Source organism: Entelurus aequoreus, linkage group LG09 (genome assembly GCF_033978785.1).
Source record: "Entelurus aequoreus isolate RoL-2023_Sb linkage group LG09, RoL_Eaeq_v1.1, whole genome shotgun sequence".
Taxonomy (NCBI): domain Eukaryota; kingdom Metazoa; phylum Chordata; class Actinopteri; order Syngnathiformes; family Syngnathidae; genus Entelurus; species Entelurus aequoreus.
Window position 1 is genome coordinate 76,054,354 of NC_084739.1, and position 17,500 is coordinate 76,071,853.

The 17,500-nt window shown below is 40.2% G+C and overlaps 1 protein-coding gene across 1 annotated transcript in view; it reads left to right on the top strand.

The window, feature by feature from the left end:
* Positions 1-3,628: 3,628 nt before the first annotated feature.
* The window catches only part of LOC133657036 (spectrin beta chain, non-erythrocytic 1-like), a gene marked incomplete at its 5' end in the record, with an annotated part of 58,295 nt that continues 44,423 nt past the window's right edge, over positions 3,629-17,500 (top strand). Inside the window, 13 exons of the mRNA XM_062057919.1 lie at positions 3,629-3,826; positions 7,065-7,156; positions 7,233-7,313; positions 7,375-7,490; positions 11,177-11,289; positions 11,361-11,548; positions 11,614-11,731; positions 13,715-13,873; positions 13,937-14,032; positions 14,106-14,312; positions 14,387-14,540; positions 14,604-14,755; positions 14,823-15,041. Coding sequence (XP_061913903.1) covers positions 3,629-3,826; positions 7,065-7,156; positions 7,233-7,313; positions 7,375-7,490; positions 11,177-11,289; positions 11,361-11,548; positions 11,614-11,731; positions 13,715-13,873; positions 13,937-14,032; positions 14,106-14,312; positions 14,387-14,540; positions 14,604-14,755; positions 14,823-15,041 — 1,893 coding nt within the window. The remainder of the gene's footprint in view (positions 3,827-7,064; positions 7,157-7,232; positions 7,314-7,374; positions 7,491-11,176; positions 11,290-11,360; positions 11,549-11,613; positions 11,732-13,714; positions 13,874-13,936; positions 14,033-14,105; positions 14,313-14,386; positions 14,541-14,603; positions 14,756-14,822; positions 15,042-17,500) is intronic.

A 17,500-nucleotide genomic window follows, 5' to 3' on the forward strand; every position in this document is an offset into this window, starting at 1 on the left:
AAGCTCTTCTTCAGCTCGGACGAAGTCTTATCACTGAGAGATTCTGAGCTGCTGCTCCTCTGGAAGAAGAAAGAGGTTTTATTATATATATAGGCTTCATAATGAGCCACAATTTTTCATGGGAGACAGGTCTGGACTACAGCAGGCAGCCTAGTACCCGCACTCTTTTACTACGAAGCCACACTGTTGTAACATGTGCAGAATGTGGCTTGGCATTGTCTTGCTGAAATAAGCAGGGGCGTCCGTGAAAAAGACGTTGCTTGGATGGCAACATATGTTGCTCCAAAACCTGTATGTACCTTTCAGCATTAATGGCGCCTTCACAGATGTGTAAGTTACCCATGTCTTGGGCACTAATACACCCCCATACCATCACACATGCTGGCTTTTCAACTTTGCGCCTATAACAGGGGTCGGCAACCCGCGGCTCCGGAGCCGCATGCGGCTCTTTGACCACTCTGATGCGGCTCAGCTGCATACTTGCCGACCCCCCTGATTTTACCAGGAGACTTATGGATCTCAGTGCCTCTCCTAGATAACTCGCAGGGCAAATATAATTCTATTTTCACTCTAATTACTAAATTAAGGCGTGCCCTAATTGCACTGCAGTAATTGTCCTCTATAGCATTACAAACAGCGTGCCAGCCCGGCCACATGTTGTATGTAGCTTTTACTTGCACACGTAGGAGACAGCAAAGCATACTTAGTCATCAGCCACACAGCTTACACTGACGGTAGCCGTACCGTATAAAACAACTTTAACACTGTTACGTTACAAATATGTGCCACACTGTGAACCCACACACCAAAAAAGAATGAAAAACACATTTCTGGAGGACATCCCACTGTAACACAACATAAACCCAACACAACCAATACCCAGAATCCCATGCAGCCCTAACTCTTCCGGTCTAGATTATACACCCCCGCTACCACAAACCCCCCCCCCCCCCCCCCCCCCTCCGTGCGTCGGTTGAGCGGAAGAGTTAGTGCTGCATGGGATTCTGGGTATTTATTGTGTTGTGTTTATGTTGTGTTACAGTGCAGATGTTCTCCAGAAATGTGTTTGTCATTCTTTTTTGGTGTGGGTTCAAAGTGTGGCGCATATTTGTAACGTAACCGTGTTAAAGTTGTTTTATACGGTACGGCTACCGTCAGTGTAAGCTGTGTGGCTGCTGACCTAGTACGCCTTGCTGTCACTTACGTGAGCAAGCTGAAGCTACATTCTACATGTGGCCGAGCAGGTACACTGTTTGGGCAGGCTGTAGAGGGCACCATAAGCAGTGCCATCACTCCCTGATATTCGGAGCCTCTCGGAAATAATGAGAGGGTTGGCAAGTATGACGCTATCAAGCGCCATTGATTCAAATCTCGCGGCCGCACTGACATCAATTTTCCATATTAAAGTGCGTGCCGTTGCGTGTGTCTGAGACCCCTAGTTAACATAGCACAAAGAAATTAAAGCTTTATATGCGGTGTTTTTCATTTTAAATTAATTTTTTTTTTGTGGCTCCCATCATTTTCTTTAATTTGTGAAACTTGCCAAAATGGCTCTTTGAGTGGTAAAGGTTGCCGACCCCTGGCCTATAACAATCCAGACGGTTCTTTTCCTCTTTGGTCCGGAGGACACGACGTCCACAGTTTCCAAAAACAATTTGAAATGTGGACTCGTCAGACCACAGAACACTTTTCCACTTTATCAGTCCATCTTAGATGAGCTCAGGCCCAGCGAAGCCGACGGCGTTTCTGGGTGTTGTTGATAAACGGTTTTCACCTTGCATAGGAGAGTTTTAACTTGCACTTACAGATGTAGCGACCAACTGTAGTTACTGGCAGTGGGTTTCTGAAGTGTTCCTGAGCCCATGTGGTGATATCCTTTACACACTGATGTCGCTTGTTGATGCAGTACAGCCTGAGGGATCGAAGGTCACGGGCTTAGCTGCTTACGTGCAGTGATTTCTCCAGATTCTCTGAACCTTTTGATGATATCACGGAGCGTAGATGGTGAAATCCCTAAATTCCTTGCAATAGCTGGTTGAGAAAGGTTTTTCTTAAACTGTTCAACAATTTGCTCATGCATTTGTGACAAAGTGGTGACCCTCGCCCCATCCTTGTTTGTGAATGACTGAGCATTTCATGGAATCTACTTTTATACCCAATCATGGCACCCACCTGTTCCCAATTTGCCTGTTCACCTTTGGGATGTTCCAAAAAAGTGTTTGATGAGCATTCCTCAACTTTATCAGTATTTATTGCCACCTTTCCCAACTTCTTTGTCACGTGTTGCTGGCATCAAATTCTAAAGTTAATGATTATTTGCAAAAAAAACAAATGTTTATCAGTTTGAACATCAAATATGTTGTCTTTGTAGCATATTCAACTGAATATGGGTTGAAAATGATTTGCAAATCATTGTATTCCGTTTATAGTTACATCTAACACAATTTCCAAACTCATATGGAAACAGGGTTTGTAGAATAAAAACTAAGAATCATCTTTTGATATGATGTACTTGGTCCATAAGTACACAAACGTGTACTTCATGTTTAGTGACATGCTAATTCTTATTTTTACACTTTTTTTTTCCAAATTCCATTGTATGTTATACTCTTCTCACACCACCAGATGGCAGTACAAGTGTCCATATAAGTTGCCATAAGACCCCAATTCAGTAGTGTACACAATTTTGGAAATAAGAGCTAAAAGGTGCTGTCCACGCATGTGGCCAACTAAGGCCTTTAGAGTTAAGGCAATAAAAAAACAAAAAAACTTTATGTCGACATATGGACTGAAGTTGATTTAGGCGTATGACTAATTTTGTAATTTTTATAACTGAGAAACTTCTGGGTCCCCGGGACCAAATTTAAGGGGAGCCTTAAAGGTAAAAAAAAAATGTATATATTGTGTTGGTTGTGAAAATGAAAAATACCAAATGGCCTGCAAAAGTTTGGGGGCGTCTCCTTTAGACACTGCAGAGAGCACAGCGCTCGACTGTAATCATGAATAGAAGCATGGATGGGGAGGCTGTGCCGTCACCTGCGGCAACCGTCACGACACAATCGGACCAGCGACGCTTCTAAAAATTACCAGTCAAACTTCTTTCATTTTCCTTTTTTTGCCACCTCCGCCTTCTTCTTTTCTTGCACTTCCTGCCTTTTCAGCAAAGTGTCAGCTCCCGGCAGGGGGGGCGGGGCGGGGGGGACACGTTGACAAGAACCGTTCATTTTCATTCCGCTGTTCCAGCCCTCGCTGTTGCTATGGCGACGTCAGCGTCACACCTTAATAATAATAATAATAATGAATTACATTTGTAACGCACTTTACATTCGTTAAAATCTCAAAGTGCTACAAAGTATAAAAAAAATAAAAAATAGAAAGTTAGAATATATAATAAAAAATTAAATCGAAATGAAATCATGACACACACTAGATAAACACTAGATAAAACAGAAACATAGATAAAAAATAGAAATAAAAGCATGAAACACCTTCGCGCCTCCAACATGGCAATAAGTCTATATTCAGCAAGGAAGACGTCATGGCTGGCCCACAGGTCTTGACTTTGACACCTGTGGTCTAACGTGTGTGTGTCTGTGTGTGTGTGTGTGTGTGTGTGCGTGTGCGTGTGCGTGTGCGCGTGTGTGCGTTGCAGCCCAAACCCACCAAAGGCCGCATGAGGATCCACTGTCTGGAGAATGTGGACAAGGCTCTGCAGTTCCTGAAGGAGCAGAAGGTGCACCTGGAGAACATGGGCTCCCACGACATCGTGGACGGAAACCACCGCCTCACCCTGGGCCTCATCTGGACCATCATCCTCCGCTTCCAGGTAGGAGCACACCTGTCGGGTTGAAGGTGATGTCTTACTTGCTGTGTCAGCAAAGTAGTCACACTTTTCCCACTTCTTATTCTACAGCCTTCTTACAAAGTGGAATACATTCATTTTGTCCTCAAAATTCTACACACAATACCCCATAATGACAACGTGAAGTTTTTTTTTTTAAGAAATCACATGTACCTTTGCCATGAAGCTCCAAAGTGAGCTCAGGTGCATCCTGTTTACACCCAATCATCCTTGAGATGTTCCCGCAGCTTCATTGGAGTCCACTGGTGGTAAATTCAGTTGGTAGACATGATTTGGAAAGGCACACAATTGACAGTGCGTGGCACAGCACAAACCAAGAATGAAGTCTGTAGACCTCCAAGACAGGGTTGTCTCCAGACACAAACCTGGGGAAGGGTCCGGAAAACATCTGCTGCCTTGAAGGTGGCCTCCATTAACCGTAAATGGAGGAAGTTTGGAACCACCTGGACTCTTCCTGGAGCTGGACGATCGGGGGGAGAAGGACCCTAGTCAGGGAGAAGACCAAGAACCAGATGGTCACTTTGTCAGAGCTTACAGCATTCTTCTGTGGAGAGAGGAGAAACATTCCAGAAGAACAATCCACCAATCAGGCCTGTATGGTAGTGTTCAGACGGAAGCCATTTCTTAGTAAAAAATGTGTCGAAATGCACCTGAAAGACTCTCAGACCACGGCAGGAAGTGGGAGACTAGTCAGGATAGAGGGAAAGATGAACGCAGCAATGTGCAGAGACATCCAACACTTCCCATCCAAGCTGATGGAGCTTGAGAGGCGCTGCAATGAGGAATGGTTGAAAGTGCCCAAAGATGGGTGTGCCAAGCTTGTGGCATCGTATTCAAAAAGAATTGAGGCGGTAATTAAAAGTGCATCAACTAAGTATTGAGCAAATGCTGTGAATGTTTATGTACATTCCTTACTTTTTTATTTTTAATACAATAGCAACATTTTTTGGGGGGGGGGAAACGTTCACATTGTCATTATGGGGTATTATGTGTAGAATTTACAGGACAAAATGATTGTGTTCCTTTTTGGAATAATAACATGTAGACAAGGTGAAGTGCTCTGAATACTTTCTGGATGTACTGCAAATACTTGGCTTTTATACTTCATAGAAAACTACATGAGGGAAGAACATCTCAAACTAATCAACTTCAACGCTGAGAGTTGATCTCATGAAGTACTTGTATTTATGAAGTAATATGTAGGAAGTACTAATATTTATGAAGTAATATGTATGAAGTACTAATATTTATGAAGTAATATATATATGAAGGAATAATATATATAAAGTACTAGTATTTATGAAGTAATATGTATGAAGGAATATGTATAAAGTACTAATATTTATGAAGTAATATTTATGAAGTAATATGTATCCAGTAATGATGTGTATGAAGTAATATGTATAAAGTACTAGTATTTATGAAGTAATATGTATAAATTAATAATATTTATGAAGTAATATGTATATAGTACTAATATTTATGAACTAATATGAAGTATTTATGAAGTAATATTTATGAAGTAATATGTATAAAGTAGTATGTATTAAGTAATACTATGTATAAAGTAATAATATTCATGAAGTAATATTTATGAAGTAATATGTATAAAGTAGTATGTATGAAGTAATACTATGTATAAAGTACTAATATTTATGAAGTAATATGTATAACGTACATATATGTATGAAATAATATTTATGAAGTAATATGTATACAGTAGTGATCTGTATGAAGTAATATGTATAAAGTACTAGTATTTATGAAGTAATATGTATAAAGTAGTATGTATGAAGTAATACTATGTATAAAGTACTAATATTTATGAAGTAATATGTATAACGTACATATATGTATTAAGTAATATTTATTAAGTAATATGTATACAGTAGTGATATGTATGAAGTAATATGTATAAAGTACTAGTATTTATGAAGTAATATGGATAAAGTAATAATATTTATGAAGTAATATGTATATAGTACTAATATTTATGAAATAATATGAAGTATTTATGAAGTATTTACGAAGTAATATTTATGAAGTAATATGTATAAAGTAGTATGTATGAAGTAATACTATGTATAAAGTACTAATATTTATGAAATAATATGTATAAAGTAGTATGTATGAAGTAATATGTATAAAGTAGTATGTATGAAGTAATATGTATGCAGTAATAATATGTATGAAGTACTACTATTTATGAAGTAATATGTATGAAGTACTAATAGTCATGAAGTAATATGTATGAAGTAATATTTATGAAGTAATATGTATAAAGTACTGATATTTATTAAGTAATATGTATGAAGTAATATGTATGAAGTACTAGGATTTATGAATATTTATGAAGTAATATGTATAAAGTACTAATATTTATGAAGTAATATGTATAAAGTAGTAATATGTATGATTACTTCATACATATTACTACTTTATACATATTACTAATGTAGTAATATGTATAAAGTAACATGTATAAAGTAGTAAAATGTATAAAGTAACATGTATAAAGTAGTAATATGTATAAAGCAGTAATATTTATAAAGTAGTAATATGTATAAAGTAACATGTATAAAGTAGTAATATGTATCAAGTAGTGATATCTATAAACTAATATGTAAAAAGTAGTAATATGTATAAAGTAACATGTAAAAAGAAGTAATATGTATGAAGTAGTGATATCTATAAACTAATAATATGTATAAAGTAGTATTATGTATAAAGTAGTAATATATATAAAGTAGTAATATATATAAAATAATATAAGTGAGTCCTGCAGTGAAGGAGAAAAAAAAAGGTACATTTTCTCTGGCTGGTGGTAATTACTATCTACTCCAACAATGATGAAACACTGGTATCATATGTGTAGATCTTGTATCTGCTGATGTACTTCTCATGCACTTGTTAAAAAAAAAGGCAGATACCGATAAGAAAGAGGCTGATACCAATATACGGCAAATATGGGATAATCGGTCGATCCCTGGTTTCTGCAGTTTGTCATGTAGACACGAGGCGGCGTCCTGACGTGTGTGTGTGTGTGTGTGTGTGTGTGTGTGTGTGTGTGTGTGTGTGTGTGTGTGTGTGTGTGTGTGTGTGTGTGTGTGTGTGTGTGTGTGTGTGTGTGTGTGTGTGTGTGTGTGTGTGTGTGTGTGTGTGTGTGTGTGTGTGTGTGTGTGTGTGTGTGTGTGTCTCTCAGATCCAGGACATCAGCGTGGAGACGGAGGACAACAAGGAGAAGAAGTCTGCCAAGGATGCTCTGCTGCTGTGGTGTCAGATGAAGACCGCAGGGTGAGTCCCAGACCTCCATTACCACGTGGACCACATGGCCACCTTCTGCATCTGACCATCTTGTCTTCCTCCCCAGATACCCGAACGTCAACATCCACAACTTCTCCACCAGCTGGAGGGACGGCATGGCCTTCAACGCCATTATCCACAAACACAGGTGAGAGAGGAAGCCCCGCCCCCGTGCCCACCTTTAAACCCCCCCACCCTTCCTTGGCCAGGCCGGACCTGATCGACTTTGACAAGCTGAAGAAGTCCAACGCTCACCACAACCTGCAGAACGCCTTCAACCTGGCCGAGCAACACCTGGGCCTCACCAAGCTGCTCGACGCCGAGGGTGAGATGTTTGTTCACGGCCGATACCGATACCAATTATTAGTGGTGGAGGAGGCCGATAAGTGATATCAACATGAATAGTACACGGCAGTAAACATCTGGACAAGACCTTGTTGTTGTTTACTTTATTTCTGAGGAAGTGACTTAGGTCTAGATTTACTCAAGGTTTGCGTGTGCTAAAACACGTGCAAACTTGACAGTATCTACTAAAGGTGTGCAAGGTGGATCGTATCTGTTAAAGTGAGCAGAACAAGGGAGGAGAAGATACAAAAATATCATTATTTAGCACACGCAGTGTGATTTATCAACACTCATCATCACTATTTAGTGTTTTATTTAGCAGGTGTGAGAAGGACGTTAAAAGGCTGCGGGATCACACACACACACACACACCACAATCCTCCATCATATGTGTGTGTCAACACTCACAAATATTCAGCAACATCCTTTTATAATGTTATAGCTGCTAGAGGACTTAAGGGGCTGATTGAAATCAATTCACACACTATTTTATAGATTGTACGCACTAACAGTACACACTATTTTATACTTTGTACACACTAAAAGTACACTATATTTTATAGATTGCACACTAATAGTACACACTATTTTATAGATTGCACACAATAACAGTACACACTATTTAATTTTTTGTACACACTTATTGTCCACACCATTTTATAGATTGCACACACGAAAAAAGTATACACTATTTTAGATATTGTACACACTGATAGTACACACCATTTTATAGATTGCACACACTAATAGTATACACTATTTTACAGATTGTACACACTATTTTATACTTTGTACACACTAATAGTACACACAATTTTATACTTTGTACACACTAATAGTACACACTTTTAGAGATTGTACACACTAATAGTACACACTATTTTATACTTTGTAGTCACTAATAGTACACACTATTTTATACTCTGTACACACTAATAGTAGACACTAATAGTACACACTGTTTTATACCTTGTACACACTAATAGTACACACTATTTATACTTTGTACACACTAATAGTACACACTATTTTATACTCTGTACACACTAATAGTAGACACTAATAGTACACACTGTTTTATACTTTGTAGTCACTAATAGTACACACTATTTTGTACTCTGTACACACTAATAGTAGACACTAATAGTACACACTGTTTTATACCTTGTACACACTAATAGTACACACTATTTATACTTTGTACACACTAATAGTACACACTATTTTATAGATTGTACATACTAATAGTACACACTATTTCATACTTTGTACACACTAACAGTACACACTAATAGTACACACTATTTTATACTCTGTACACACTAATAGTAGACACTAATAGTACACACTATTTTATACCTTGTACACACTAATAGTGCACACTATTTTATACTTTGTACACACTAATAGCGCACACTATTTTATACTTTGTACACTAAATGTACACACTATTTTATATTTTGTACACACTAATAGTACACTCTATTTTATACTTTTTTTGCACACTAATAGTGCACACTATTTTATACTTGACACACTAATAGTGCACACTATTTTATACTTTGTACACACTAATAGTACACACTATTTTATATTTTGTACACACTTATAGTACACTCTATTTTATACTTTTTTGCACACTAATTGTGCACACTATTTTATACTTGACACACTAATAGTGCACACTATTTTATACTTTGTACACACTAATAGTACACACTATTTTATACTTTGTACACACTAATAGTATACACTATTTTATACTTTGTACACACCAATAGTACATTCTATTTTATACTTTTTACACACTAATAGTGCACACTATATTATACTTTGTACACACTAATAGTACACACTATTTTATACTTAGTACACACTAATAGTACACACTATTTTATACTTTGTACACACTAATAGTACACACTATTTTATACTTTGTACACACTAATAGTACACTCTATTTTATACTTTTTACACACTTATAGTGCACACTATTTTATACTTTTTGCACATTAATAGTGCACACTAGGGCTGCAACTAACGATTAATTTGATAATCGATTAATCTGTCGATTATTACTTCGATTAATCGATTAATAATCGGATAAAAGAGACAAACTACATTTCTATCCTTTCCAGTATTTTATTGAAAAAAAACAGCATGCTGGCACCATGTTGTGGACATTGGGGGTGCAGCATACAGCAACAATAACACAGAAATGTAACTCATCAGAACTGAATCAGATATTGTTCACGTTTCTGTTGTGAATAGTAAAGGATTCATTTCAGGCTGCCTCTGAATAATAGCATGAAATATTCCAGCACCTTCATAACGTTTAGTTATACTAAAGCGTCACTGAAATCTAAATATATTTATATAGCTTTATCGGCCCGGCTACATTGATCCATTATGAAACCAACCTGAGATATTTCTGTCCGTTACGTTTATTTCCAAATTGGTAACCGTGCGTTTTCTCTCTCAAGACGGAGTCAAATGTGCCGGAGACACATTATCAGCCCCGCGTTGCAACAAAGGCATAACTTTAAAGTTACTCACAAAAAAGCTGAACTCATGAATACTTGTTGCCACTATGGACTTAAAAAGTTACGTACTGTGAGTTCCTCCCTTCATCCATGGCTCCAATATTTTTCTTCTTCAGGTGCTCCAGAAGCAATGCTGTACTTCCGTGCCATTTTGCAAGATACGGTCTTTTTTTAAGTCTTTAAAGTGAAGTGTTCCCACACTTTTGACAACTTAGGTCGTACACTTTTCTCCATTGAAGCAATAACCTCAAGATGTTTATCCGCTAAACTATCGGTACTGTTTTCCTGCGCCATTTTTCGAATTTTTCCAGCAAAGGAGACGCCGTCGTCACGTGAGCTGCACATGACACATCATTGGCTAGCTTACGCCACCTCATGAGACGTAGCCTCACAGCCGCCCTGGCGCTGTTTTGTACTGTTTTTGTACTTATTTTGATTATTGTTTCTCAGCTGTTTGTAAATGTTGCAGTTTATAAATAAAGGTTTATAAAACAAAAAAAAACAACAACAAAAAAATAACACAAAAAGAAATAACAAAAAAAAAAGCCTCCGCGCATGCGCATAGCATAGTTCCAACGAATCGATGACTAAATTAATCGCCAACTATTTTGGTAATCGATTTAATCGATTAGTTGTTGCAGCCCTAGTGCACACTATATTATACTTTGTACACACTAAAAGTACACACTATTTTATACTTTGTACACACTAATAGTACACACCATTTTATACTTTGTACACACTAATAGTACACACTATTTTATACTTTGTACACGCTATTTACTGCGTGGTATTTGGATCCTAGTAAATCAGGCTCAGGCTAATGTTGTGATTAATTTAGCAGCAAAAACCATCAGGTGATTTGACAAAGTGTGGTTATTATTGATCTACTTGACTAATTATAATTTTTTTTAATCAAATGTGTAGATATTGTATCTGCTGATGTCCTTCTGTTGTTGTTGTCAAAAAGAAAAAGCCGATACTGATAAAGAGAGGTGGATACCGCCATACGTCCAAATGCCAAATATGGGCGTTGATATTGGGTGGACCCCTAGTGAGCGAGCACGTGGCTGTGCTCCTTCTCCCATCCTCACGCTTTGTGTCCTCCTCCATCTCTGAGCAGACATCAGCGTGGACCACCCCGACGAGAAGTCCATCATCACCTACGTGGTCACCTACTACCACTACTTCTCCAAGATGAAGGCCCTCAAGGTGGAGGGCAAGCGAATCGGGAAGGTAGGGGAACGGAGGAAGCGGAGGGATAAAAAGAGCGACCTCCTTTGACAACGGGTGTGCGCCGGCCGCAGGTTCTGGACAACGCCATCGAGACGGAGAAGATGATCAATAAGTACGAGTCTCTGGCCTCGGACCTCCTGGAGTGGATCGAGCAGACCATCATCATCCTCAACAACAGGAAGTTTGCCAACTCGCTGGTGGGCGTCCAGCAGCAGCTGCAGGCCTTCAACACCTACAGGACCGTGGAGAAGCCGCCAAAGTCTGTAGTGGCCTGCAAGAAACACACACACACTTACACACACTAACACGGGTGTGTTTGTGTAGGTTCACAGAGAAGGGCAACCTGGAGGTTCTTCTGTTCACCATTCAGAGCAAGATGAGGGCCAACAACCAGAAGGTGTACACCCCTCGAGAAGGCAAACTCATCTCCGACATTAACAAGGTAGCCACGCCCACTCTGATGTCATCATTCCACATTAGCCAACGACATTGTCGTCTTCTGCGTGTGTGTTAGGCCAGTGTTCATTTCCTTGACTCATCATTTCCATCGACCACCTATTTTCCCATAACTTTTTTCTAGACTATATAAGCCACACCCACCACATTACAGAAGAAAAAAATGATTTCCGTATATTAGTCGCACCGGACTATAAGCCGCAGATATATACGTTGCAAAATGAGTTATTTACACAGAAATATTTAGTAAATGTTTATTTACATACCTTAATTGTGTCTGTGCCACGGCAGTAAAACGGATGATCAAACAAAACAGAAGTCATCGTCATGGACCCACTCGCTGCGCAAGCTAGTTCTCCAATCAGCTAAACACACTCAATAACTCCACGGTGACGTTTTTGTGAATTTACTGAGGAATTTATTAAACTGAAACAATTTTAAAAAAGAATGCCAATGTAAGTTAATAATGCTAACGCAGACACTCGTAAATGTGTTAGCATAATTATCTAAGGTTAACTTCGCTAGCTTGATTACATTACGATAGCACGTACAAATACGCATGATGACAGACATCACACATGGGACGCTTTAGTGAGTAAGAATTGTTTTAGTTATATTGTAAAACTTACAAACGTTGCTTGGAGTGATGAATGAATAATTTATATAAGTAGAAACGCTATGGACGGCTAGCAAGTACAGATATGCATGAAAACACTCCGACAGACATCACACATGGGATGCTTTAGTGAGTAAGAATTGTTTTAGTTATATTGTAAAACTTACAAACATTGTTTAGAGTGATGAATGAAGAACTTATACGAGTAGAAACGCTATGGACGGCTAGCAAATAGAAATATGCATGAAAACACTCCGACAGACATCACACATGGGACGCTTTAGTGAGTAAGAATTGTTTTAGTTATATTGTAAAACTTACAAACATTGTTTGGAGTGATGAATGAAGAATTTATATGAGTAGAAACGCTATGGACGGCTAGCAAGTACAGATATGCATGATGACAGACATCACACTTGGGACGCTTTAGTGAGTAAGAACTGTTTTAGTTATATTGTTAAACTTACAAACATTGTTTGGAGTGATGAATGAAGAATTTATACGAGTAGAAACGTTATGGACGGCTAGCAAGTACAAATATGCATGAAAACACTCCGACAGACATCACACATGGGACGTTCTCGTGAGTGAGAATTTTTAGTTATATTGTAAAACTTACAAACATTGTTTGGAGTGATGAATGAAGAATTTATACGAGTAGTACCGCTATGGACGGCTAGCAAGTACAAATATGCATGAAAACACTCCTACAGACATCACACACGGGACGCTTTAGTGAGTAAGAATTGTTTTGGTTATATTGTAAAACTTAAAGACATTGTTTGGAGTGATGAATGAAGAATTTATACGAGTAGAAACGCTATGGACGGCTAGCCAGTAGAAATATGCATGAAAACACTCCTACAGACATCACACATGGGAAACTTTAGTAAGTAAGAATTGTTTTAGTTATATTGTAAAACTTACAGACATTGTTTGGAGTGATGGATGAAGAATGTATACGAGTAGAAACGCTATGGACGGCTAGCAATTACAAATATGCATGAAAACACTCCGACAGACATCACACATGGGACATTCTCGTGAGTAAGAATTGTTTTAGTTATATTGTAAAACTTACAAGCATTGTTTAGAGTGATGAATGAAGAATTTATACGAGTAGAAACGCTATGGACGGCTAGCAAGTACAGATATGCATGAAAACACTCCGACAGACATCACACATGGGACACTTAAATACGTTTTTTAGCCCAATGTGGCCCCCCAGGGCCAAAAGTTTGGACGGCCCTGAAGTAGAGGGCTGAAAAAGTTGTGTATCACTTCTGATACGTCAGGCGTTCTAGTCAAGTTTGACTAAAATGTGAGTGAGAGTGAAAATGAACACCTCTGCAGGCGTGGGAGCGTCTGGAGAAGGCGGAGCACGAGCGGGAGCTGGCGCTGAGGACGGAGCTGATCCGCCAGGAGAAACTGGAGCAGCTCGCTCGACGCTTCGACCGCAAGGCCGCCATGAGGGAGACGTGGCTGAGCGAGAACCAGCGCCTGGTCTCCCAGGTAAGGCCCGGCCTCGCCGGATGGGCGGAGCTCCCGACTGACATGTTTGTGCTCCTCCCCCAGGACAACTTTGGCTTCGACCTGCAGGCGGTGGAAGCGGCCACCAAGAAGCACGAGGCCATCGAGACGGACATCGCCGCCTACGAGGAGCGCGTCCAGGTGAGGATTGTCGCCGTTCTTCACCCGGTCCCTTCGCTCAAAGTCCAACCTCCGCTCCGGGTTCTCCTTGCAGGCGGTGGTTTCCGTGGCCAAGGAGCTGGAGGCGGAGAATTACCACGACATCAAGCGCATCACGGCCAGGAAGGACAACGTGATCAGGCTGTGGGAGTACCTGCTGGAGCTGCTGAAGGCCCGCCGGTTGAGGCTGGAGCAGACCTTGGGTCTGCAGAGGGTCTTCCAGGAGATGCTCTACATCATGGACTGGATGGACGAGATGAAGGTGGGCGGGGCTCCTTGCCCTTCCACGCCCCGCCCCCTGGGTGTCCCCTGACCTTTCGCCTGTCGCTCCTGCAGATGCTGCTGCTCTCGCAGGACTACGGCAAGCACCTGCTGGGCGTGGAGGACCTGCTGCAGAAGCACGCCCTGGTGGAGGCCGACATCGGCGTCCAGGCCGACCGGGTCAAGAACGTCAACGCCAACGCCCAGAAGTTCGCCGGTGACACAGAAGGTGAGGCGGCGCCCGTTTTCCCCGTTTTGAGGGTGCTCACTCCTGCTCCTCTCTCCTCCTCAGGTTACAAACCCTGCGACCCTCAGATCATCAGGGACCGCGTGGCCCACCTGGAGTTCTGCTACCAGGAGCTCAGCCAGCTGGCGGCCGAGCGGCGAGCCCGCCTGGAGGAGTCGCGCCGCCTCTGGAAGTTCTTCTGGGAAATGGCCGAAGAGGTTTGTACCTCCTTCTCCGCCTCCTCCCCGTCACGCGGCGAGTGACGGCCCCCGGTCTGCTCCGCAGGAGGGCTGGATCAGGGAGAAGGAGCAGATCCTGTCCTCGGAGGACTACGGCAAGGACCTGACGGGCGCCGTGCGGCTGCTGAGTCAGCACAAAGCCCTGGAGGACGAGACGACGGGACGGGCCGCCCACCTGCAGCAGACCATCAAGCAGGGCCAGGAGCTGGTGGCCAACAAGCACTTTGGAGCCGACAAGATTCAGGAACGCATCCTGGACATCCAGGTAGTTCCTCTTTCAAACGCCACACGTCAAGGCTGAAATGTCCATACCGCCGATAGCAGATCTTTACGCTCTAGTATCCTCCTCAGATCAAAACATGGAGACTTTTTATGCTTTACTTCAGGGACCAAGTATAAAGTCCAAATATGTTGGATGTTTTTTTGCGTCAAAAGTGCTAAATACGGACCAAGTCAAACGTTGCTTGGAGTGATGAATGAAGAATTTATACAAGTAGAAACGCTGTGGATGGCTATCAAGTACAGATATGCATGAAAACACTCGACAGACATCACACATGGGACACTTTAGTGAGTACGAATTGTTTTAGCTATATTGTAAAACTTACAAACGTCACTTGGAGTGATGAATGAAGAATTTATATGAGTAGATAGCTATTGATGGCTAGCAAGTACAAATATGCATGAAAACACTCCGACAGACATCACACATGGGACGCTTTAGTGAGTACGAATTGTTTTAGTTATATTGTAAAACTTACAAACGTCACTTGGAGTGATGAATGAAGAATTTATACGAGTAGAAACGCTATGGAGGGCTAGCAAGTACACATATGCATGAAAACACTCCTACAGACATCACACATGGGACGCTTTAGTGAGTAAGAATTGTTTTAGTTATATTGTAAAACTTACAAATGTTGCTAGGAGTGATGAATGAAGAATTTATACAAGTAGGAATGCTATGGACGGCTAGCAAGTACAGATATGCATGAAAACACTCCTACAGACATCCTACATGGGACGCTTTAGTGAGTAAGAATTGTTTTAGTTATATTGTAAAACTTACAAACGTCACTTGGAGTGATGAATGAAGAATTTGTACGAGTAGAACCGCTATGGACGGCTAGCAAGTACAAATATGCATGAAAACACTCGACAGACATCACACACGGGACTCTTTAGTGAGTAAGAATTGTTTTAGTTATATTGTAAAACTTACAAACGTTGCTGGGAGTGATAAATGAAGAATTTATACGAGTAGAACCGCTATGGACGGCTAGCAAGGACAAATATGCATGAAAACACTCCTACAGACATCCCACATGGGACGCTTTAGTGAGTAAGAATTGTTTTAGTTATATTGTAAAACTTACAAACGTTGCTTGGAGTGATGAATGAAGAATTTATACGACTAGAACCGCTATGGACGGCTAGCAAGTACAGATATGCATGAAAACACTCCGACAGACATCACACATGGGACGCTTTAGTGAGTCAGAATTGTTTTAGTTGTATTGTAAAACTTACAAACGTTGCTTGGAGTGATGAATGAAGAATTTATACGAGTAGAACCGCTATGGACGGCTAGCAAGGACAAATATGCATGAAAACACTCCGACAGACATCACACATGGGACGCTTTAGTGTGTAGGAATTGTTTTAGTTATATTGTAAAACTTACAAACGTCACTTGGAGTGATGAATGAAGAATTTATACGAGTAGAAACGCTACGGACGGCTAGCAAGTAGAAATATGCATGAAAACACTCCTACAGACATCACACATGGGACGTTTTAGTGAGTACGAATTGTTTATTTATATTGTAAAACTTACAAACGTCACTTGGAGTGATGAATGTATACGAGTAGAACCGCTATGGACAGCTAGCAAGTACAAATATGCATGAAAACACTCCGACAGACATCACACATGGGACGCTTTAGTGTGTAAGAATTGTTTTAGTTATATTGTAAAACTTACAAACGTCACTTGGAGTGATGAATGAAGAATTTATACGAGTAGAAACACTATGGACGGCTAGCAAGTAGAAATATGCATGAAAACACTCCTACAGACATCACACATGGGACGTTTTAGTGAGTATGAATTGTTTTAGTTATATTGTAAAACTTACAAACGTCACTTGGAGTGATGAATGAAGAATTTATACGAGTAGAAACGCTACGGACAGCTAGCAAGTAGAAATATGCATGAAAACACTCCTACAGACATCACACATGGGACGTTTTAGTGAGTACGAATTGTTTATTTATATTGTAAAACTTACAAACGTCACTTGGAGTGATGAATGAAGAATTTGTACGAGTGGAAACACTATGCATGAAAACACTCCGACAGACATCACACATGGGACTCTTTAGTGAGTAAGAATTGTTTTAGTTATATTGTAAAACTTACAAACGTCACTTGGAGTGATAAATGAAGAATTTATACGAGTAGAAACGCTATGGAGGGCTAGCAAGTACAAATATACATGAAAAGACTCCGACAGACATCACACATGGGACGCTTTAGTGAGTCAGAATTGTTTGTTATATTGTAAAACTTACAAACGTTGCTTGGAGTGATAAATGAAGAATTTATACGAGTAGAACCGCTATGGATGGCTAGCAAGTACAAATATGCAGTTGAAATGCGCCAAACATGGATAAGTGTGGAGGGAGTGTTTTGCATTTTTCCCATCATGCATTGCAGGATAT